This window comes from Bos taurus, chromosome 7 (assembly GCF_002263795.3).
Source record: "Bos taurus isolate L1 Dominette 01449 registration number 42190680 breed Hereford chromosome 7, ARS-UCD2.0, whole genome shotgun sequence".
Classification (NCBI taxonomy): domain Eukaryota; kingdom Metazoa; phylum Chordata; class Mammalia; order Artiodactyla; family Bovidae; genus Bos; species Bos taurus.
The window spans coordinates 62,048,405-62,071,692 of record NC_037334.1 but is presented as its reverse complement, the minus strand read 5'-3'; the positions used below and the strand labels follow the sequence as shown (position 1 = coordinate 62,071,692).

Below are 23,288 nucleotides of genomic sequence, written 5' to 3'. Positions count from 1 at the left end.
ATAGTGTTTCTTTTTTTTTAACTGATAGATCTGCAGAGCATAGAGCTGCTGCTGCTGCTTTGCTTCAGTCGTGTCCGACTCTGTGTGACCCCATACATGGCAGCCCACCAGGCTCCCCTGTCCCTGGGATTCTCCAGGCAAGAACACTGGAGTGGGTTGCCATTTCCTTCTCCAGTGCACAAAAGTGAAAAGTGAAAGTGAAGTCGCTCGGTCGTGTCCGACTCTTAGCGACCCCATGGACTGCAGCCTACCAGGCTCCTCCATCCGTGGGATTGTCCAGGCAAGAGTACTGGAGTGGGGTGCCATTGCCTTCTCCGAGAGCATAGAGCAATGCCTGGCAAGTAGCAGGCAACTAGTATTTGTTAAATAATACCATCTGCCTTTTTCTTGTTTACATAGCTGTTGACCTTTTATCTTTAAAATGTATATATAATATGTATCTTTTATAGATATATAATATGTATCATACATATATGCTTTTTTTGGTCATAAGCCAAATATCTTACTTGCTTTGACCTCTCTTGTGCTGGTGTCACCTCTGCCTAGGATACTTTTTCCTCTCTGTGCCTTCTCCAGAGTTAATTTCCTGCTCTCACCTCTCTCTCCATCCTATTTAGATGTGGTCTTAATCTTTAGCACCTAACCTTTCCAGGGCATTTGCCGCTTCCTAATACTGGGTTTTGTATGTGTATCGCTCCTTTGCTGTATTGCACACCCCTACAGAGCCAAATCCAGGCCCTTTTGTAATGTTTCTTCCACTGGATTGACCAAAAAGTTTGTTAGGCTTTTCCCATAAATTGTTAAGGAAAAACTCAAACGAACTTTTGAACCAACCCAGTATATTCCAGTCAAAGGGTAGACTGGAGTAAATTAAAAAACTCAAGAGCTAAATCACTTGCTCAATTGCAATATAGTTGATACTTGAGTAGTGCACAGTGCAGGGGTTAAGAACACTGCCACTGGGGTAAAACCTGTGTGTAAGTTTATAGTTGGGCTCTGTATCCATGGATAAAACCAAGTTGCAGATTGTGTAGTACTGTAGTATGTGTTTATTGGACAGGGGGCAGGGAGTGTGTATGAGTGGACCCATGCAGTTCAAACCTGTGTTGTTCAAGGGTCAACCTTTATCTAGCCCCCTTTATCTATCCCCAGGGACATCTATAGTGAAATTTATTTTACAGTATAAACTGTCTACACAAGACAGTGAAGCAAAAGTAACATTAAATAACATGGACTCAAACAGTCAAAAAGTTGTTTCATTTTCATGCCCTGCTCCCCTCCCCACCCATCTTTCTGTTACATCAAAGGTAAAGTATCAGTTCTTTTATGTAACACACACACACACACACACACATACATATATATATATATATATATTATTGTATTTATTCATGGCTGTTCTGAGTCTTGATTGGTGCTCCAGGGCTTTCTCTAGTTTTGGAGAGTGGGGGCTACTCTTTGTTGAGGTCCCTAGAGCACACAGATTTCAGGAGTTGTGGCACATAGCTCCACAGCATGTGGAATCTTCCGGGACGAGGGATGGAACCCATGTTCTCTACATTGGCTTGCAGATTCTTATCCACTGGGCCCCCTGGGAAGTCCTATGTAACACTTAAAAAACAACAACAACAACAAAAAAAACGGGCTTCTGGCTCAGCCTTTGGCAGACAACAGTAGCTTACTGAAAAGTACTGTTTCGTTTTCATTGTATCTGTTCTTAAGGCTACATCTACACACATGATACGATTTAACATTACCAAAGTGATTTTAAAAGTGTTCCTCTTAAAATATATTAAGTAAAAGGAGACTCAGAAGTTCCTCTTATGCCTGTGATGTAGATATCTGGAAAGGGTATCACCCTGACTCAAACAGAAAACTGGATAGATGACAAAATCATGCATTTTATTGGGTCTGTCAGATGGCCAATGTGGCACGGCAGTCAACTAGCCTTAATTTCAAGGATGGACAAACCCCTCCAAAGAGACAGGATGTAGACTTGCTCACCTGTAGCAGAGCATGGGAGAAGTGTTGACCACCATATACGCAGATAAGAGAAAATCGACTAAAATATTAAAGAATTGCTAAAGACCAAACTGAAGCTAAGATGATAGTATAAAACCCCTGGGAGCCTGAGATATAGAGGGACCATGGATGCATGGACCAGCTCTTTCCAAAAACTCTACCCCATGTTCGTGAGAAAGACTTGGGAGGAGTAGGGGTGCTGGACCTCTGTAGAGCCTCCCTGGGTTTGGAGACGTGCAAAGGAAGGAGGCATAGGAAAGTCGTGAGACCTTGCTTCTCCCTGCCTAGGTCCTTACCTCAATGAGAGCAAAAAGGCCTAAGCCACCGGGGAGAAAGGGGAGCAGAAAACCCTGTCTACATAGGGCACAGGTAAAGACTCATTGCTGCTGGGCCAAGGTAAGAAAAAAACCTCTGCTCTTGGAAGGGACAGGATTCAATCCTGAGCCCCAGGATTTTATACCAATACCATTAAAGGCCTCCTGCAAATGCAAGAGGGGCAGGAAACTCCCCCTTCAAGACCAACCACAGATACAAGTTGGGGTTTGGCTGCCACAGAACGGAGGGACAAGAATGCTGAGAAGAGACTCATTCCCAAGTCTGGGCACAAAGGACTTAAGACTGAGGCTGAATTAGAACAAAGAACCCTGACTTCTCTCTGACTACCAACCCAGCAAGCAGTTGCTGGGGGCATGGGCAAAGGGCATAAAGACCTGTCGTTATGGTGCAGGTATGCACAACAGCGGAAAGCTAAGGATGAACACTTGAGAAAAATTCTACAGTCCCAACCAAAAGACAAAATAACATTCACTTCGGTTCAGTCGCTCAGTTGTGTCCAACTCTTTGCGACCCCATGAATCGCAGCACGCCAGGCCTCCCTGTCCATCACCAACTCCCGGAGTTCACTCAGACTCACGTCCATCAAGTCAGTGATGCCATCCAGCCGTCTCATCCTCTGTCATCCCCTTCTCCTCCTGCCCCCAATCCCTCCCAGCATCAGAGTCTTTTCCAATGAGTCAACTCTTCGCATGAGGTGGCCAAAGTACTGGAGTTGCAGCTTTAGCATCATTCCTTCCAAAGAAATCCCAGGGCTGATCTCCTTCAGAATGGACTGGTTGGATCTCCTTGCAGTCCAAGGGACTTTCAAGAGTCTTCTCCAACACCACAGTTCAAAAGCATCAATTCTTCAGCGCTCAGCCTTCTTCACAGTCCAACTCTCACATCCAGACATGACCACAGGAAAAACCATAGCCTTGACTAGACGGACCTTTGTTGGCAAAGTAATGTCTCTGCTTTTGAATATGCTATCTAGGTTGGTCATAACTTTCCTTCCAAGGAGTAAGCATCTTTTAATTTCATGGCTGCAGTCACCATCTGCAGTGACTTTGGAGCCCCCAAAAATAAAGTCTGACACTGTTTCCACGGTTTCCCCATCTATTTCCCACGAAGTGATGGGACCAGATGCCATGATCTTCGTTTTCTGAATGTTGAGCTTTAAGCCAACTTTTTCACTCTCCTCTTTCACTTTCATCAAGAGGCTTTTTAGTTCCTCTTCACTTTCTGCCATAAGGGTGCTGTCATCTGCATATCTGAAGTTATTGATATTTCTTCCGGCAATCTTGATTCCAGCTTGTGCTTTTTCCAGATCAGCATTTCTCATGATGTACTCTGCATATAAGTTAAATAAGCAGGATGACAATATACAGCCTTGACATACTCCTTTTTCTATCTGGAACCAGTCTGTTGTTCCATGTCCAGTTCTACCTGTTGCTTCCTGACCTGCATACAAATTTCTCAAGAGGCAGGTCAGGTGGTCTGGTATTCCCATCTCTTGAAGAATTTTCCACAGTTTATTGTGATTCACACAGTCAAAGGCTTTGGCATAGTCAATAAAGCAGAAATAGATGTTTTTCTGGAACTCTCTTGCTTTTTTGATGATCCAGTGGATGTTGGCAATTTTATCTCTGGTTCCTCTGCCCCTGAACCAGCCTGAACATGAGGAAGTTCACAGTTCACATATTGCTGAAGTCTGGCTTGGAGAATTTTGAGCATTACTTTACTAGCATGTGAGATGAATGCAATTGTGTGGTAGTTTGAGCATTCTTTGGCATTGCCTTTCTTTGGGATTGGAATGAAAACTGCCCTTTTCCAGTCCTGTGGCCACTGCCGAGTTTTCCAAATTTGCTGGCATATTGAGTGCAGCACTTTCACAGCATCATCTTTCAGGATTTGAACTAGCTCAACTGGAATTCCATCACCTCCACTAGTTTTGTTCGTAGTGATGCTTTCTAAGGCCCACTTGACTTCACATTCCAGGATGTCTGGCTCTAGGTCAGTGATCACATCATCGTGATTATCTGGGTCATGAAGATCTTTTTTGTACAGTTCTTCTCTGTATTCTTGCCACCTCTTCTTAATATCTTTGAAATCTGTGATACACTAAAGGCAAGCATAGCAAAAACAAAGCGCAAACCTAGCCCAGTTCCTGCCTAGATTGACCAAACCCCAAACAAATGGCCTGACAGAATAAGAGACTTGATTATTTCCAGACATTAATACTATTGACTTCAGTCTCTACTGATATATAAGTAAAAACTGGCATTCAGTAAAAATTTTGAGATACACAATCAAGAAAAAAACCAACCCATTTGTGATAGACAATAAGACTATATTCACATATGATCTAGATATTGGAACTGTTGGTTAGGGACTTAACTCTGATTAACATGTTGAAGATCTAGTTGAAAATTGGGATAATATACATGAGTAGATTTCAGCAAACAGAAACTATAAGAAAGGGACAAACTGAAATGAAAAGCACAAGATCAGAGATGAGGAATATCTTCTCTGGGCTCATCAGAACACCTTATCATACCTGAGGAAATAATCAGGAAACTCAGAAACAGGTCAACAGAAATTATCCAAACTGAAACTCCCAAAAAGAAAACAGTACTCAAGGTCTATGAAGAATAATAATATATAGTAGTTGTTCAGTTGTTCCTGACTCTTTGTGAGCCTATGGACTGTAGCCTGCCAGGCTCCTCTGTTCATGAAATTATCTGGCAAGAATACTGGAGGGGGTTATCATTCCCTTCTCCAGGGGATCTCTCCAATCTAGGGATTGAACCCGGGTCTCCTGCATTACAGGCAGATTCTTTACTGTCTGAGCTACCAGGGAAGCTCTCAAGGTCTATGGGATGGTATCATATAGTCTAATACATCGTCGGAGTCCCAGACGGAGAAGAAACTGAGCAGAATATTTAAAGAAATAACTGTTAAGAATTTTCAAAATACAATGAAGGAAAACAAATCACAAATGTGTTAAGCTCAGATAAACCCAAGCACTTTCCTATACAGGAAAAAATAGACCATATGATCAAGCAATCCCAATCCACATGCAAAATGAAAACCTATGTCTATACAACAACCTGTATGTGAATGTTTATAATCCCTTTATTTGTTTTCACTGAAATCTGGATAACTCAAGTGTTCATTAATTGGCAAATGTGTGTGTGTTTTAACCCCAAATACATCCATACAGTGAAATTCTCGGCAATAAAACGGTACAAATTACTGGTATATGTAACAATATGGATGAATTTCAAATACAGTATGCCAAGTTCAGTTCAGTCGCTCAGTCATGTATGACTCTTTGCCACCCCATGAACCACAGCTCACCAGGCCTCCCTGTCCAGCACCAACTCCCGGAGCTCACTCAGACTCACATCCATTGAGTCGGTGATGCCATCCAACCATCTTGTCCTCTGCTGTCCCCTTCTCCTGCCCTCAATCTTTCCCAGTATCAGGGTCTTTTCAAATGAGTCAGCTCTTCGCATCAAGTTGCCAAAGTATTGGAGTTTCAGCTTCAACATCAGTCCTTCCAGTGAACACCCAGGATTGATCTCCTTTAGGATGGACTGGTTGGATCTCCTTGCAGTCCAAGGGACTCTCAAGAGTCTTCTCCAACACCACAGTTCAAAAGCATCCATTCTTCTGCACTCAGCTTTCTTTATAGTCCAACTCTACATCCATACATGACTACTGGAAAACCACAGCCTTGACTAGAGGGACCTTTGTTGACAAAGTAATGTCTCTGCTTTTTAATATGCTGTCTAGGTTGGTCATAAATTTCCTTCCAAGGAGTTTAAAGTCTCTCAGTCGTGTCCAACTCTTTGCGACTCCATGGACTGTAGCCCACCAGGCTCGGTCCATTGAATTTTCCAGGCAAGAGTACTGGAATGGGTTGCCATTTCCTTCTCCAGGGGATCTTCCTGACCCGGGGATGGAACCCCGGTATCCTGCATTGCGAGGCAGATGCTTTACTGTCTGAGCCACAGGGAAGCCCTTCCAAGGAGTAAGCGTCTTTTAATTTCATGGCTGCAATCACCATCTGCAAGAGAAGTCAAACCCAAAAGGATAGTTGATCCAAAAATGATTTAACAATACATGTGTTGATCCATAAGGCTTTTCATTTAAGAAGTTGGAAAAAAGTACTGTTGTCTTTGGATTTGTGGCTTCACCAGTTTTTAGCTACACGATCAGAAGCAAGTTAATCTCTCTAAACCTCGGTTTCCTTCTGTAAACGAGGTACAGTCACACTTGCCTAGAGGGCAGTGATTGCCAGAAAAGTACAGGACATCCTCCTAAATTTCACTTTCAGAAAAACGAGTCATTATTTAGTGTAAGCATGTTTGGAACAAATTTATACTAAAATAACTTTCGTTGTTTATCTGAAATTCAAATTGTACTAGACGTTATGCATTTTTGCTAAATCTGGCCACCCTAAAGCGGGCTTACTGTGGGAATTAAATGAGATAGTCACCGCAAGACGTTCCCATTTTTTAGCATAATAAGCGTTCATTGGTGTCGACGCTGCTTTGATTCCAGGCCCTCGTTCATTATAGTTCCTTTATTCTTTCACTCAGTTTTTAAATAAACCAGTTGAACTTGTGACTCTTCATTCCTGGCTGTCACCACTGGAAGGAAGTAACTGGAGGCCAATTATTAAGAAATTCCAAGCAAGCGATGCCATTACACAAGGTGTCGCCCTCAAGGGCGCGCAAGACGCGTAAATAAGACGTAGACGTGCCGAGAGGCAGCCGCGGGGCCTGACGGGATTGTGGCGGTCCTCTCCCAACTCGGAAGCTGCGGCTGCCTCCAGACGCTCTCAAGATGGCGACCTCTCTAGGTTCCAACACCTACAACAGGCAGAATTGGGAGGATGCGGTGAGTGAGCCTGCCGGAGGAGGACAGAAAGAGGCAGCGAAGTCAGGGCTCCAGCGGGCGGGCAGGGACGTGGCTGCGGTGCGGCCGAGGGAATTCCAAGAAGAAGCCAGCACCGCGGCCTAACTCGGCTACGGCTGAAGGCTGGAGGGAGGCCCTCCTGAGGGCTTGGATGGAGGGGGTTTAGCCAGGGTCTGGGACCAGCTCCCTTTCTGTGCCTACTCCCTCCACTCTTTTCGAGCGGGTCTTTACTCCCGCCGCCTCCCGGAAGTGCATACAGCGCCCCCTCCCGCGACCCGGCCCGTGCTGGACCACGGGTTCCCCCTGTTCCCCAGCCTCGCTCCTCGCCCCCTCCCCCGCGCCGCACGACAGTAGCTGAGACGGCAAGGCCTTTGGAGCTTGGCGCTCAACCAGCTTTCCCATTTTCACCAGGACTTCCCTATTCTGTGCCAGACGTGTCTTGGAGAAAACCCGTATATCCGAATGGTGAGTGAGTGTAAAACGGGACCTACTGTATATGTTCTGTCAATGTTGTGGTACTCGCACACTGTCGGTCATGTAATTCTTTTAGCCACGAAGAAGTAATGATGCTTCTTTACTAACCCGAAGCGTAGGAAGAATTTGCAAAGGACTGTCATGCTCTCTCACTTTGGAACTCGGCGACGGTCTGTGATCTAGGAGTCATAATAATAGTTAATATCCATTGAACATTTACCTAGGAGTCAGATCTGTTAACCAGAGGCAAAGAAAGTTTATGTCTTTTCAATACAGCAAGTAAGGTGTGGAACTGGGATTTAAGTTCAGATATTCTGACTCCAGGGGCCTCAGCAAATTAGGAGAACCAGGACTGAACTCAAGTGCCTTTTAGCTTCCACACCTTATAATGTGTTGAGTGTAAGGTACTTTCTCTCCTTATAAATAAGAGTAAACTTAGCAGCAGTTTATATTTAATAATTAGGGCTGTGTTGTGATCAATCTCGGAGGTATTGATTCACTATATACAGAGTACCATCACAGGATGAGTCTAGAGTAGTTACCTCTGACTAAACTTTGGAAAATAGACTGGCCCTGGCTGCATCCTCTGTGCTTTAGGGACTGTGGAAACCATTAGGAAATTGTTCTTGGAAGAAAACTTGGGAGCCAGAGGTGAATCTAAGAATTAGATCCATAAAATTCTTAAGAGGTCATAGTTTGTATGTGATTAGATTATATCCCAGCCCCTTCCTTGCCCTCCTCCCCAAAAAGGGTAGGGTCCCATTTCCCTCTCCCACCCCTTAAGATGCCAGGGATTTCCAGATACTTTTCTTGGAAACTGTGTAGAGAAGGAACAGGCATCAGCTTTTTTTCCCCGTGTCTGTAACTCCTCTATTTTTTCTATTTCAGACCAAAGAAAAGTATGGGAAGGAATGCAAAGTAAGTGTGTTAAAGAGTAATGATTTAGTTTTATTTTCCTTTTTTCTTTGACTCCCTGAGGTTTGAAGTCCTTTATAAAAGTGAGTGTGACACATGCATTCATGTATCATTTATGTACTCTTTGGCTGTTAACTATTTAGGGTAGGGGTAAGAAAATGAGCCATTTAACGCAGGGATTCTTAACTTGATGTCTTTGGTTGGTCTTTGAACCCCCTGGGATTGCATATACCAAATGTTCTGTGATTATCAGTTCAGTTCAGTTCGGTCGCTCAGTCGTGTCTGACTCTTTGCGACCCCATGAATTGCAGCATGCCAGGCCTCCCTGTCCATCACCAACTCCCAGAGTTCACCCAGACTCTCGTCCATCGAGTCAGTGATGCCATCCAGCCATCTCATCCTCTGTGATTATGCCTATGAACATTTTTAAGCTGAGGGGGAAGGTCATAGATATAAGATTCTTAAAGAAGTATAGGACACTCCCTACTTACCCCATAAAAGATTAAGAATTACATTGTTAATGCTGGTGACCTCTAGAGTGGGAGGACTTTGATTTTTGAGTTTTTAAACTACTGAAGAAGAGTGTTGTAAAGGATTGAAACATCAGATCCTGTTTAGACTAGATGATTGCTAAGATCTCCTCTAAACCCTAGATTTGGGGATCCTTTCTTTGAATCTCCTGATGTTACTAAATCTCCTGGATTAATTGTCCAGATCAGGACCGTTAACACTCTGTGGCTTTATCTTGTGTTCCAGATCTGTGCCAGGCCATTCACAGTGTTTCGCTGGTGCCCTGGGGTCCGCATGCGTTTCAAGAAGACTGAAGTGTGCCAGACCTGCAGTAAATTGAAGAATGTCTGTCAGACCTGCCTCTTAGACCTAGAATATGGTATGTTTGACTTGTCCCATAGTTCTGAAAGTGTGCGGCTGCTCTAAACAACAGAGCGGTCTTCCTGTCTCCCTCGTCTCACCCTGTCTCTCTTTCTGACCCACTTTGAAATTTGTGTTGTGCTCTGCTTTTCCCAAGAAGAAAAGAACCATACTAGGTTATTCTAGAGTTCTGAACAACAATAGTGATTTTAAGAAAGGTTGGTAATTAATCAACACAACTATACTAAATACTATTTATACAGAAGGGAGGTTTAAGGCCTTCTGTATACCTTTATAGCCAAGGTAAGTTAGAGGCATTGTTGCTATGACAGGTAATTTCTTTGCCTTAGACTCCTGTCTAGATCCAGAACATTTCTTCCACAATCCCTACCAAAGTTCAGGCTAATTGTGCTTTGGGTTTTTGATTCAACTATGTTGTTAGGACTGATACGCTGTATTGCTACTGTTTCAAAGTAACTTCTTTTGGCAGTGACTTTTTAACTGCAGGTGACTTTTTGTTTTTCAGAAAAACATCCTTTCAGCAAGTTTGTGCTATACAATAAAATGAAAAAGGAAAATCTGAGTTTATTTATGTTAAGTTCAGAAAGTTAACTCTGCTAATCAGAGTCCTGGTCACATACCGTTTAATATTATTTGTATGTTTGTTAAGGGAGTGTTCTAGTTCTGCAGTACAGTGATCCTTACATGATTATGACTATTCAGAGGATCTGCAGGACAGGACTAAAAATAATACAGTTTTTACATTTGTTTTAAATCATGATATAGTAAAAGCTAGATGCGTTATTAATTGCAGGTCAAATCTGACTACAGTAAGAGCTTGTTCATCTAAAATATTTAAACATTCATTTCATGAAAGCTTAGGAATTTGGATAATTTCTTAGAATGCTCTGTAGTAGTATTAGCTTGACAGTGCTACAGATTCTGAATTAAAATAAAGCTTCTATTACCAAATAAAGTGGAGAAAGGAAGAATGATGTTATATTATTCTGTCTACGTACTCAGTTTGGATATGGTTTAAAATGTATCTTGAGTTTTTTCTTCCTTTCCTTTGTTCTAGGTCTGCCCATCCAGGTTCGTGATGCAGGATTGTCTTTTAAGGATGACATGCCAAAGTCCGACGTCAACAAAGAGTACTACACACAGAATATGGAGAGAGAGGTGTGCTGCCACTTGCCTGATATAGTTTTATATTTGCTGAAAGAATCCTAGGGGATTGACATAGTCTGTGTAATTTACCTTCGGAATGTGTCATTCCTCTGTAGATTTCCAACTCTGATGGAACGCGGCCAGTTGGCATGTTGGGGAAAGCCACATCCACCAGTGACATGCTGCTCAAACTGGCCCGGACCACACCCTACTACAAAAGGAATCGACCGCACATTTGCTCCTTCTGGGTGAAAGGAGAATGTAAGAGAGGAGAGGAGTGTCCATACAGGCAAGAGCTGAAGTGCTTTTTCAGTGTTTGCTTTCAGATGACTAGTTATCTATGAAGGGGAAAGTGCTAGACTAAACTATTTATGCTTCAAAATGTTAAAGTTTATTCAGCTAGTGTCATGTATCTTATATCTTAGGAGCAGAGATTGAATTGTTATTTTTACGTATAATGGAACCTTTACCTATAAGCAAGCCTTGGGAGACTAAATTGCTCTGCCATAAAATATCAGTGTTGACCTCAGGTTCCTACCTACGATGTCAGTCTTGGCTCTCATGGTACGACTGGCTTGAATCTCAGTGTATAGTTGAAATCAGATTAAAGCCAGACTTCTAAAATGTGAGTATGTTTGAGTCAAGACTGCCAGTCATCTGGATTAGGAGTTTTTACCTTGGAGTTGGTAAACCCCACCCCGACAAAAAATTAGCTCTCCCTGTTTCTGGGGTTGGGTCCATAGATTAATCAAGGTCTTGAGTGGAATGCAAGACCTCAGATACATTAAGAACCATTGCCCTAGAGAGGGGTAACCGTGTTGTGGTTACCTTTGGTTTTGAAGTGAATTGTGCGAGAAGCATTTCTTTCACATTTATTTATTTGTTGCTTGCTCTGGGTCCTTGACGCTGTGTGTGAACTTTTCTCTGCTTGGAGTGAGTGGAGGCTGCTCTTTGTTATGGTGCACAGGCTTCTCATTGTGGTGGCTTCTCTTGTTGCAGAGCACAGGCTCTAGGTATTTGGGCTGCAGTAGTTGTGACACACAGGCTCATTAATTGTGGCTCACGGGCCCTAGAACATGCGAGCTCCGGTAGTTGTGGTGCACCAGCTTAGCTGCTGCACGGCATGTGAAGTCTGAACCTGTGTCCCCTACATTGGCAGGCAGACTCCCATCCACTGTACCACCAGAGAAGCCCAAAAAGCATTTGTTTATAAGGAAACTTCCACCCTATGGCCATTTAAGTGACTTTTAGGAGGCTAGCACATCCTTGTGTGATACAGTAAGTTCCTTGATATTAGCTCTGTTTTAATAATTATGTTTTGGTATGGCCATGGTATCTGGTTCAAAAAACATTTCAGGGGTCTTTATATAGCTGCTGTTGTTTGATACCTGTAAAATTTTTTCCTTTGTTTCACATTTATGCATTGTTCTTTCTTGAACCATAGACATGAAAAACCAACAGATCCAGATGACCCCCTTGCTGATCAGAACATTAAAGACCGATATTATGGAATCAATGACCCTGTGGCAGATAAACTCTTGAAGCGGGCTTCAACAATGCCACGTCTAGACCCACCAGAGGACAAGACTATCACCACACTGTATGTTGGTGGTCTGGGTGATACCATTACTGAGACCGATCTAAGGTTTGTGAGTATAATTTTATGAGTTATCTTTACTTTCACCTGCCTTGGAATAATATTTTTTGGCAAAAACTTGAGAAAACATGATAATTCTGTACTGAGTACATTTTTTTTAGTTGCTCTATAGTATCGTACTGACTGGAATTTTTATAAAGTTCTTTATGATGACAGATAATAGTCTTCAACAGTGCTTATTCCATGCTTGCTTAGGATAATAATTACATGAGATTCTATTTGACCTAATAACCATTAGAATTTCTAAAGATGGCACATAACCAAGAATGATTAATTACACAGAAGAAAGAGAGATTTGCAGTTATAAAAAAATAGATGGTTTAACTTGTTGATTTTTTTTAAAGAGATTGGTATTTGGTAATTTTGTGTTATTCTTGTATTTTGCTTGGCTAGATAAGACATCTGGGCAGATAGTGGTGGAAATTACTTCTTGCAAAGATCATGGAGAAGAAACTCTTCCAGGTGTAGAACCTGCCCTTGTTAGCCTATCTACATTAAACTAAGTGAGCTAGACAGTTCCCCAGGGATGGCAGACTTTCTTCCACCGCCTCTTTCTCTTCTTTTTTGCAACCTTATGACATTTTTTATTTAAACATTCTTGGCTCATCAGCCCTGGGCACAATACTTTGCTAACCTCTTATCTAGGATTTAACATCCTTAGGGAACCTACTGGAGCCCCCTTTCCTCCATAGGAAAAGCCCTGAGATGTTTGATAGCCTTTACTCATTTTTTTTCTTTCCCTTCTTCAGTACACAGTGCCCACAGTAGGGGCAACCACAGTAGGCATAGGGGAGACCACCTACAGGTAATTAGGCAGATCACCGTGAGGCCACTTGCCTCGTGGTGAATCACTGAAAGAGTATTAACTCTTTTTTCTTTTTTATTAAATCCATATTCAGCCTCCTGGGAATGTCTGTGTTGTCAGCTCTTGTTTTTCTCTACCTGTATCCCTTCAGGAATCACTTCTATCAGTTTGGAGAGATCCGGACCATCACTGTTGTACAAAGACAGCAGTGTGCTTTCATCCAGTTTGCTACAAGGCAGGCTGCAGAAGTGGCTGCCGAGAAGTCCTTTAATAAGTTGATTGTCAATGGCCGCAGGCTCAACGTGAAATGGGGAAGGTGAGCGTGAGACTATATTAAAATAGCATTGGGACTTCCCTGGCCAGCCAGTGGTTAAGACTCTGTGCTTCCACTGCAGGTGGTGTGGGTTCGATCTCTGGTCAGGGAACTAAGATCCCATATGCTGCATGACACACCAAAAAAGAAAAAGCATTATTGAAATTTTCAAGAAACCTTTTCATTATCTGGGGGCTAGTAAGCTTTTGGTGAACGGCCTTAAATCAGTAGGACATTTAAAAAGAACTTTTCATTATGTCTGATGCTCGTTCCTATGGATATCAGGAAGATGCTACTTTGGAAATTTATTCAGGGTTTTTGTGTAGTAATCTGATGCTTTGAAGGTTCATGTGTTTTGTGACCAGATATTATAGGTCAAGGATAATACTAGGGCATGCGAGTTTACACATGAATTAAATAGACCTGGATTCTGTCCTTAAAGGCCAATTGTTTAGTGAAGAAGAACAGCTAATTTAAGCCTGAAAGTGTTTATTGCATAAGAGAGAGACAGGTAAAATGCCCTGAACGTTCAAAAGTGGAACAAGTTTCTGGCTTGGAGCCAGGGAGACCTCTCAGAGCAGCAGCAGGCCTCATAGAGTGCTTCCTGAACACTGGGCTCAGCACAGTGTTGTTGCCTCCTACATCCCCTAAAGCGATGCTAGCAAATTTTGAAACCAAGTATTTCTGTCTTCAAAACCTTTGCTCCTGTTCACTGTGCTCTGTGGCATTTATGAGGAAAAAGTGAGTGCTGAAGAGGAGGCAGGAGTGAAGGAACTCTGCTAGACTAGGAAACGCGAGAAACAGAGGTGTGAGAGAAGGTGGAACCAAGTGCTGATAGCGTGAATGTTTGTGTCTCCCAGGTCCCAGGCAGCCAGAGGGAAAGAAAAGGAGAAGGATGGAACCACAGACTCTGGAATCAAGCTCGAGCCCGTTCCAGGGCTCCCAGGAGGTGAGTGCAGATTCTGCCTACCCAGTAGCTTGCTAACTTCAGATACTCATACTGCCCTGACCTTCCTCGAATGTTAGAGGAGACCAGCCTCTGGCTCCCAGCAGCTGGGTTCTCCCAGCAGGACCCCTCAGGATTTCAGGGTAGTGGAAACACTGTTGCACAGTGGTCTCTGCTCTAACTAGCTCTCTTCTCTTCTCTAGCGCTTCCTCCTCCTCCTGCCGCAGAAGAAGAAGCCTCTGCCAACTACTTCAACCTACCCCCGAGTGGTCCTCCGGCTGTGGTGAACATTGCCCTGCCACCCCCACCTGGTATTGCCCCACCTCCACCCCCAGGTAACTTCTTAGGAAGTAGGGAAATGGGTTAGACTTAACTCAGGAAAATCCTCCTGAAGTCTGTCCAGACCCTGTACCGTCATGTCTAACATATCTAAGCCTTCGGGTCTGCTCCATAGATGTCTGCAAGTAAATCTGATTGTTGTCATTCCGGGTATTTTCATTTTTTACTGGCTTGCTAAGAAGGAAGTCACCAGTTTTCTAAAGATCTAAGTATATGTATCATCGGAATGGGAGATACTGTGATTACAACGATCTATCACCAGTTTAGGACTTCCCAGGTAGCACTAGTGGTAAAGAACCTGCCTGCCAATCCAAGAGACATAAGGAGGATCCCTGGGTTGGGAAGATCCTTGGAGGAGGAAATGGCAACCCACTCCAGTATTGTTGCCTGGGAAATCCCATGGACAGAAGAGGCTGGCAGGGTACAGTCCATAGCATAACAAAGAGTTGGACAAACTTAAGTTTAAACTTAAGTTGTAAAGCAACTTAACATCATCAGTTTGTTCTCTGTTCTATATCTTAACTGATGCCCTAGAGCGTCATTGCTTAAAGGGTAGGCTGTGGGTGTCATCTGCTTGCAGCAAGACAAGGAGTTTGCACCAGAATGTAAATTCATTAAGGAAGTCTTTTTTTTCCTTAATCTTTTTATTTATTTATTTGGCTGCACCAGGTCTTCGTTGCCGCACGCAGAATCGTAGGTTTTTGTTGCAGTATGAGGGATCTTTACTTGGGGCTTGCACGATTTTTAGTTGTGGCATGGAACTCTTAGTTGTGGCATGCAGGATCTAGTTCCCTGACCAGAGATGGAACCTGGGCCCCCTGCATTGGAAGTGTGGAGTCTTAGCCACTAAACCACCAGGGAAGCTCCTAAGGAAGTCGTGTTAACAAAAAAATTGTTAGATGAACTAAACAGTGTGCTTAATTGTGTAATGAAGTTACAGTTTGACTCTAGCTCTTTATCTTGTCCGTGACAAGTAATAAACAGTTCAGGGATCAGCACTTTGTACAGCACTGTCAGTGCCAGCGTGAACTGTGTGAGTAAATCACAAGTAACTGGTTCGCCTGGGCAGAGTTCCCATACTTGCTGGAGTAAGTCCTGGTTTCTGAACAACCTTCATTCTAGTATAAAGCATTGAGATTAACGATGACAGGATCTTGCCTGATTTCTCCCTCACCTCCCAAATTCTGATCAAATCCTATCTGGTAGGATTGGCATGTTTGAGAGATAGCAAAGGCTCAGGTGACATACTAGCAATACCTTGAGACCTATGGAGTTGTTTTTAGCCGTCCTGAGGGGAAAAGTTTCTAAAACCAAAGAAGTCATGCAGGTAGACATTCCTAAGCAAGTCTTGTAAGCCAGCATTTTCTGAAGCACCATGTCAGTTTGATTTATGTGTAGCTGGTTTGGACATTAGAAAGATTCATGGTTTGAAAGGTTATCAAGAGAATTGCAAACCTAACAGATTCGTTCTCTCCCATCTGTAGGTTTTGGACCACACATGTTCCACCCCATGGGACCACCCCCTCCTTTCATGAGGGCTCCAGGACCAATCCATTATCCTTCTCAGGACCCTCAGAGGATGGGAGCACATGCCGGGAAGCACAGCAGCCCCTAGCACTCATCACCGCTCTGGGGCTCTACAGAAGAGAGGGCGCTTAAAAATCCTAGTAAATGAATCCTGGAATAAATATATTTTTCCTTCCTTTGTAGTTTCCATGGTAGTAGAATGTATTCAGATGTGGGCAGTTGGAGAACAACAGCCATGATTTCCTCTGTGTGTTCTCAAAGGATTGATGGACCTGAAATAAGCTGCCATTAACACATCTGGTTACTGCTATAACATTACTAATAAAACTTAATGCCTCTTCCCCTCATCTGTATGGGGAACAAGTAACTGGGTGAATTGGAATGTCCACCGGAGTTGCCATCCCAACCATATGTTCATTTTGTATCTTCTTTTGGCGGGTAGGGGGTGGGAAATGACCTGCAGTAAGAAAAACAAGCAAACGATTTTTGACCATTTTTATGTCCATTGGATATTTTCCTTTTTATCATCTAAAAAAAGATTACTAGTACTAATCATTGTAGTGGCAAGAGTGTGATTTAATGCTTCTGTAGTCACACTCTTGAAAGACAAATAGAAACAGCACCCAGCACAACCCAGATCTTATCTCTCCTTTCCTGATTTATTACTAAAGGAATCTGGCTGATAGTTTTACTTCTTCACGCTACCAAAAAAGACAAAAATTACTTTTTATTCCTAGCAGTCAGATGGAGACACAGATTTCATGGAGCTGTGTATCATTGAAGAAACCTGGTATTTGAGATGAAATTATTTTAAAGAACTTCCTGTAAAACACTTTAACAAACTGTGAAAGGAAAAGAATTAAGAGTGTGTTTAAATGGAAGACTTGTGGCCTATGGCTGGAATGTCGATTTTCAGCATTCACCTTTGTGTGACTTCAGCGTCTCATTTTAATCCCCTGTTCTAGGCAGGGGATTCTGTTTGGTCTTAGAATATTTGGAAATAATTGAATTGTAGATGGCAAAAAAAAAAAGAAAAATTGATGTTGTGTTGTATTTTTGTTTTGAAAAATTAAAACGGGTCAATTTTCCAAATGTTGTCATAGGTTTATTTCTGTTTTCTTTATCCTTAGGAGCTGAAGTTGAGGTCAGTGGGAGTTAGAAACAAGTTATATATAAAGATATGTTTTTGCTTTAGATATGTTTTTGTTTTGATTCTGATCTTTATCTAGTCTAAAAGACCCAGGCCCTTTTAGTACTTATGTCAAAGGTTACTTGTGGGGTTGAAATGAGATAATACACAGAAGGCAGTCAACACAGAGCCTGCCATGTGGTTATGGATACATGGTAGCTTTAAAATGTCATCTTAGTATTATATAAGTCGTTTTAAAAGGAATCAGGAAAAATTGATACAAGCCCATTTTTCTAGAAGCCAATTCCCACGTCACTTTTATCTCAAAGGTACCTACTTATAGAATGAATATACCTCTTTTTACTCCGTTTTAGCTCAAGAATTTTTGTTGTTTTCCTCTGGAGAACTTTATCTTGCCTCTTTTTTTTAAGATTTAAAATTAATTTAGAAGCACTTAGACAATTTAATTCTAGTAGTATCAGATGTGAAGCAATGTAGGGATACTTCCAAATATTCTGACACCCTTCGGGTAGGGTTTTTTGTGATGGTGGAGGGAGGGTTACTTTTGAGCATGTAAGAGATTTTTAGCCAGTCTGGCAATGTAAGCAGTGTTTTTTATCTCCGAATTCAATTATATCTGTGTATGTATATGTATATATATATGTAATCTTGACTATCCAATTGTGTATTCCTGCCTTTTTGAAAACATTCTAAATGTTTGTTTACTAGCTGGCTATGGATAAGTGTTTTTTAAAAAGTATAAGCAAACAAAGTATAAAGTAAGTACTTGATTAGCCTTAAGTAAATCAGAATTATGAGCAATTAGATTTTGGCAAAAACTCAGAGGTGCTTACCAAACTCTATTTCTTTTTCCTCTAGAGAACATAGCCAGGGGTTCACTTGGCGAAAAGTAAACTTTGCCATTCCCAGACCTCGGCTGTAGAAACACCTCACCCACTCAGAGCTATGAACTCTGTCCCATCTGCTGGCTGAATGCACAGGAGGATGATCTCTGGAAGATGGCAGTCACACAATGGAAGGAGGCTGGGTTCCTCTATCACTGCTAAAAGGAGAGCATTATGATAGGAATTTTTGTTAGAGTAAGCCATTGAGTCCTGAGGATCTATCTGTAACAGCAGCTAGTGTTACTCTCATAAAAGATGTCAGATCTGATCACAAAAAATAAAGAAAACTCATTTTTTATTTACACTGAGTAATGGAGATTTTTACTTTTTAAAAAATTGAAGCATAGTTGATTTACATGTGTTAATTTCTAATGTACAGCAAAGTGACTCAGTTACACACATGTATACTACCCCACTTCAGTACTCTTGCCTGGAAAATCCATGGACGGAGGAGCCTGGTAGGCTGCAGTCCATGGGGTTGCTAAGAGTCAGACACGACTGAGCGACTTCACTTTACGCATTGGAGAAGGAAATGGCAACCCACTCCAGCGTTCTTGTCCCACGGACGGGGGAGCCTGGTGGGCTGCCGTCTATGGGGTCACACAGTCAGACATGACTGAAGTGACTTAGCAGCAGCAGCATACATACTTTTTAATATTCTTTTCCATTATAGTTTATCCCAGGATGCTGACTGTATTTCCCTGTGCTATACAGTAGGACCTTGTTTATCCAGTCTGTATGTGATAGTTTACGTCTACCAATCCCAAACTCCCAGTCTATCCCTCTCCCTCCATTTGAGAACCACAAGTCTGTTCTTCATGTCTGTGAGTCTGTTTCGTAGATAGGTTGATTTGTGCCATATTTTAGATTCCACATATAAGTGATATCATGGGATGTTTGTCTTTCTGACTTACTTCACTTGGTATAATAACCTCTAGTGGCATTCATGTTGCTACAAATGGCATTGTTCCATTCTGTTTTGTGGGTGAGTAGTAGTCCATTGTATATATGTACCACATCTTCATCCGTTTATCTGTTGATAGACATTTAGGTTGTTTGCATGTCTTGGCTGCTATTAACATTGGGGCGCATGTGTATTTTTGAATTACAGTTTTGTTCAGATATGTGCCCAGGAGTGGGATTGCTGGATCATATGGTAATTCTAGTTTTCTCAGGAACCTCCATACTGTTTCCAATAGTGGCTGCACCAACTTACATGCCCACTGACGGTATGAGAGTCCCCTTTTCTCCACACCCTCCTCAGCATTTGCTATTTGCAGACTTTTTAGTGGTGGCCGTTCTGACGGATGTGAGGTCGTACCCCATGGCGGTTTTGATGTGCACTTCTCTAATAGTGATATTGAGCATCTTTTTATGTGCCTGTCAGCCATCTGTATGTCCTCTTTGGAGAAAGGTCTATTTAGGTCTTCTACCTATTTTTCAATTGGATTTGTTTGTTGTCGAGTTGTGTGGGCTCCGTATTGTTTTGGAAATTGAGCCCTTATCAGCCCCATCATTTGCAAATATTTTCCCCCATTCTGTTGTCTTTGTTTTTATAGTTTCCTTTGCTATGCAAAAGCTTGTAAGTTTGATTTGGTCCCATTTGCTTATTTCTATTTCTCTTACCTTGGGAGACTGACATTGGTACGATTTATGTCAGAATGTTTTGCCAATGATCTCTTCTAGAAATTTTATGGTGTCTTTTCTTATATTTAAGTTATTAAGCCATTTTGAGTTTATTTTTGTGCATTGTGTGAGAATGTATTCTAACTTCATTGATTTACATTCAACTGTCCAATTTTCCCAGCACCACTTGTTGAAGAGCCTTTTTTCCATTTTATACCTTGCCGCCTTTGTTGAAGGTCAATTGTTCGTAGGTGTATGGGTTTATTTCTGGGTTCTCTATTCTGTCCTGTTGATCTGTGTGTCTGTTTTTGTACCAATACCACAGTTTCAGTTACTGTAGCTTTGTAGTAGTGTCTGAATTCTGGGAGGGTTATACCTCCTGCTTTGTTCTTTTTCCTCAGGATTTGCCTAGACAATTCTGAGTCTTATGTTTCCATATAAATTTTAGGATTATTTGTTCTAGTTCTGTGAAAAATGTCATGGGTAATTTGATATAGATCACATTACTGTAGATTGTTTTGGGTACTATGGCCAATTCACCAATATTCCTCTAATCCAAGAGCATGGGATGTCTTTCTGTTTATTGAATCTTCTTTAATGTCTTTTATTAACATTTTATTTGTTGTTGTTGTTCAGTCGCGAAGTCATATCCCACTTTTGTGACCCCACAGACTGCAGCATGCAAGGCTCCCCTGTCCTTCACTGTCTCACAGAATTTGCCCAAATTCATGTCCACTGAGTCAGTGATCCTGTCTAACCATCTCATCCTCTGCAGCCCCCTTTTCCTTTTGCCTTCAGTCTTTCTCAGCTTCAGGGTCTTTTCCACTGAGTTGGCTCTTTGCATCATGTGGTCAAAGTATTGGAGCTTTGGCATCAGTCCTTCCAATGAATATTCAGGGTTGATTTCCTTAGGATTGACTGGTTTGATCTCCTTGCAGACCACAGGACTCTCAAGAGTCTTCTTCCAATTCAAAAGCAAGTCCTCAGCATATAACTCTTCGGCCTCCTTGGTCAGATTTATTCCTAAGTATTTTATTTGGCATAATTTTAAAAGGTATTCTTTTTATATTCTCTTTCTGCTCTTTCATTGTTAGTGTAAAGAAATGCAACTGATTTCTGTATGTTAATCTTGTATCCTGCCACCTTGCTACAGCCATGTCACTTGAACACATCAGATCTCATCTGATCTTGGAAGCTAAGCAGGGTAAGACCTGGTTAGTACTTGGGTGAGAGTAATGATGATTTAAACAGATTCTGGAGCCAGATTACCTGAGATCAAATCCTCACTTCAGCACTCCCAGCTCGCACACTACCTAACCTCTGTCTGGTGGTCACAGTGCCTTACCTCCTAACCATTCTCACTGCCTGTAGTATTTTGAGCTCCTCCCCTCTTGGAGAAGGCTCAGAAGGTATAGCCTCATGACAGCTGGATAAAGGCAGTAAAGGCCCATGGGGCAAAGAGTGAATGTTGGAAAGCCAAATCAAAAGTCCATGGGGACCTGAAGTAAATGGAGGTGAAATCAGAGGGTTCTAGGGTGACCCTTCTTCCCTCACCACTAACCCGTCAAGTGCCTGGTTTAGTCAACTGGGTGGAAAGATGCCTTCTCCCGAATAGAGAATGCAGTGGCAATTTCTCAGTCTTTCCTTGTTTTTCATGAAATTGATAGATTTAAAGAGGACTAACTGGTCAGGTATTTTGTAAATGTCTCTGAGTTTGTATTTGTTTAGACTGGGCTTATGAACTTGGGGGAAATACCACAAGGTGGGAGTGCCCTTCTCATCCGTTTACATCAGGAAGTTGAGTTGATGATGTTAACCTTGATCACTTGGTTAAAGTGGTGTCTTTGTAAAGTTACTATTTTTCCTTCCTTTGCCCTTTGGAAGCAAGTCAGTAAGTCCAGTCCGTAATGAGTAGGAGGGGAAATACGTTCCACCTCCTGGAGGGGGTGGTACCCACATGTATTATTTGTAAGTCTTTTGTAGGGAAGGAAGATCTGTCCTTTCCCCTCATGTATTTGTTTATTCAGTCACTTCATTATATCACTGAATTCACGAATATTTACCTTATTCTTTCAGTTATAATCTCCTATGGGTTGTCTTCACTCTCTTGACTGTTTTTTGATGCACAAAAGTTTTAATTTTATGTATTCACTTTTTAAAGTGTTTCATAGGTAGTTGAAAATAATGAGTATTGTCTAATTTAATGAGGCAGGATTCTACACTTCATTTTATTGTTCAAAATTTTTATATCCATATCCATTATTTGTCTGCCAAGCAGTCAACAATTGAAAGAAATGTGTTAAACCTTCCACTGTGATTATGGGTTTAGTGTATTATATAAGGGTATTTATCACAATAATCCTTTTTTTTTTTTTGCCAGAAGTCTCCTTTGTCTGATGTTAATATGGCTAGAGCACATTTCTTTGGGATAATATTTAACTGGATTATCCTTTTCCATTTATTTTATTTTTGTGTCATATTTTCAGGAGTGCTGCTTTGTGAACAGCATAGAGCTAGAATTACTTTTTATCCAATTTGTGAGTTTCTGTCTTTAAACTGGTGAGTCTTATCTATGTGTATTTATTGTGATAACTGATATATTTAAATGTATTTATACCACTTTATGTGCCTTCGCTTTTTTTTTTAACTCTTCCTGCTCTCTGTTGAATTGATTTCTCTGCTCATCATTGCTCCTTCCATTCTATGCTTTCTCTATGGATCTTGCCCAAAAAATGTTCTTTTATAGTTATTTTGGAGATTAATGAAAACTCTCTTCCTATTTATTTCTCTGAAAGTTAACTTTTTTTTTTTTGCTGTGGCACACAGCTTGCAGGATCTTAGTTTCCCACCAGGGGTCGAACCCTCGCCCCACGCAGTGGAAGCACAGAGTCGTAACCACTGAACCACCAGGAAAGTCTCTGCTCTCACTTCTTGAAGATGTTTTTCCATTATTGCTGTCGACCTTTTTTGTCTGGAGCCTCCAAAGTATCTTTGTGACTTTGGGGTTCTGTGAGTGTTCACTGCCATGGTTCCTAAGTGTGGCTTTAGTTTATCCTTCTCATGACGGGGTGAAGATTATGTGAGTTTATGTCTCTGATCAAATCCAGAGAATCCCAAGTCATTCAAAACTCCTTCTGGAACTCTTGTTAGTAATGCTGGACAATCAATCTACCCATTAACTTTTTAATTTATTTTATCATTTATTTATTTTGGCCACACTCCACAGTTGTAGGGTCTTAGTCCCCTGACCAGGGAGGGAACCTGGGCCCTCAGCAGTGACAGCGCTGAGTCCTAACACTGGACCGCCAGGGGATTCCCGTGTCCACTAACTTTTTTAAAAGGAGGGATCGTT

At 41.8% G+C, this 23,288-nt stretch overlaps 1 protein-coding gene, 1 long non-coding RNA gene and 1 other non-coding gene across 5 annotated transcripts; 2 read left to right on the top strand and 1 right to left on the bottom strand.

Annotated features, from left to right (window-relative positions):
- Positions 1-5,454: 5,454 nt before the first annotated feature.
- LOC132345773 (uncharacterized) lies at positions 5,455-7,064 on the bottom strand. Its single transcript, XR_009495320.1, has 2 exons — positions 6,842-7,064; positions 5,455-6,409 (listed from the first exon to the last, which is right to left on the bottom strand). It is a non-coding gene; the product is annotated as an uncharacterized lncRNA (long non-coding RNA).
- Positions 7,065-7,178: 114 nt separating this feature from the next.
- On the top strand, positions 7,179-18,612 carry RBM22 (RNA binding motif protein 22). 3 transcript variants are annotated; one of them, XR_235317.5, is made up of 12 exons: positions 7,179-7,245; positions 7,675-7,728; positions 8,626-8,655; positions 9,409-9,541; positions 10,601-10,701; positions 10,806-10,978; positions 12,134-12,334; positions 13,303-13,467; positions 14,325-14,413; positions 14,614-14,745; positions 16,234-16,416; positions 18,285-18,612. XR_235317.5 is itself a non-coding variant. In NM_001037818.1 (11 exon segments), coding segments are annotated over 11 exon segments (1,263 nt in total). In that variant the 5' UTR covers positions 7,179-7,191; the 3' UTR covers positions 16,365-17,368.
- MIR11992 (microRNA mir-11992) lies at positions 10,747-10,806 on the top strand. Its single transcript, NR_162301.1, has one exon. It is a non-coding gene; the product is annotated as a microRNA mir-11992 (primary transcript).
- Positions 18,613-23,288: the final 4,676 nt, after the last annotated feature.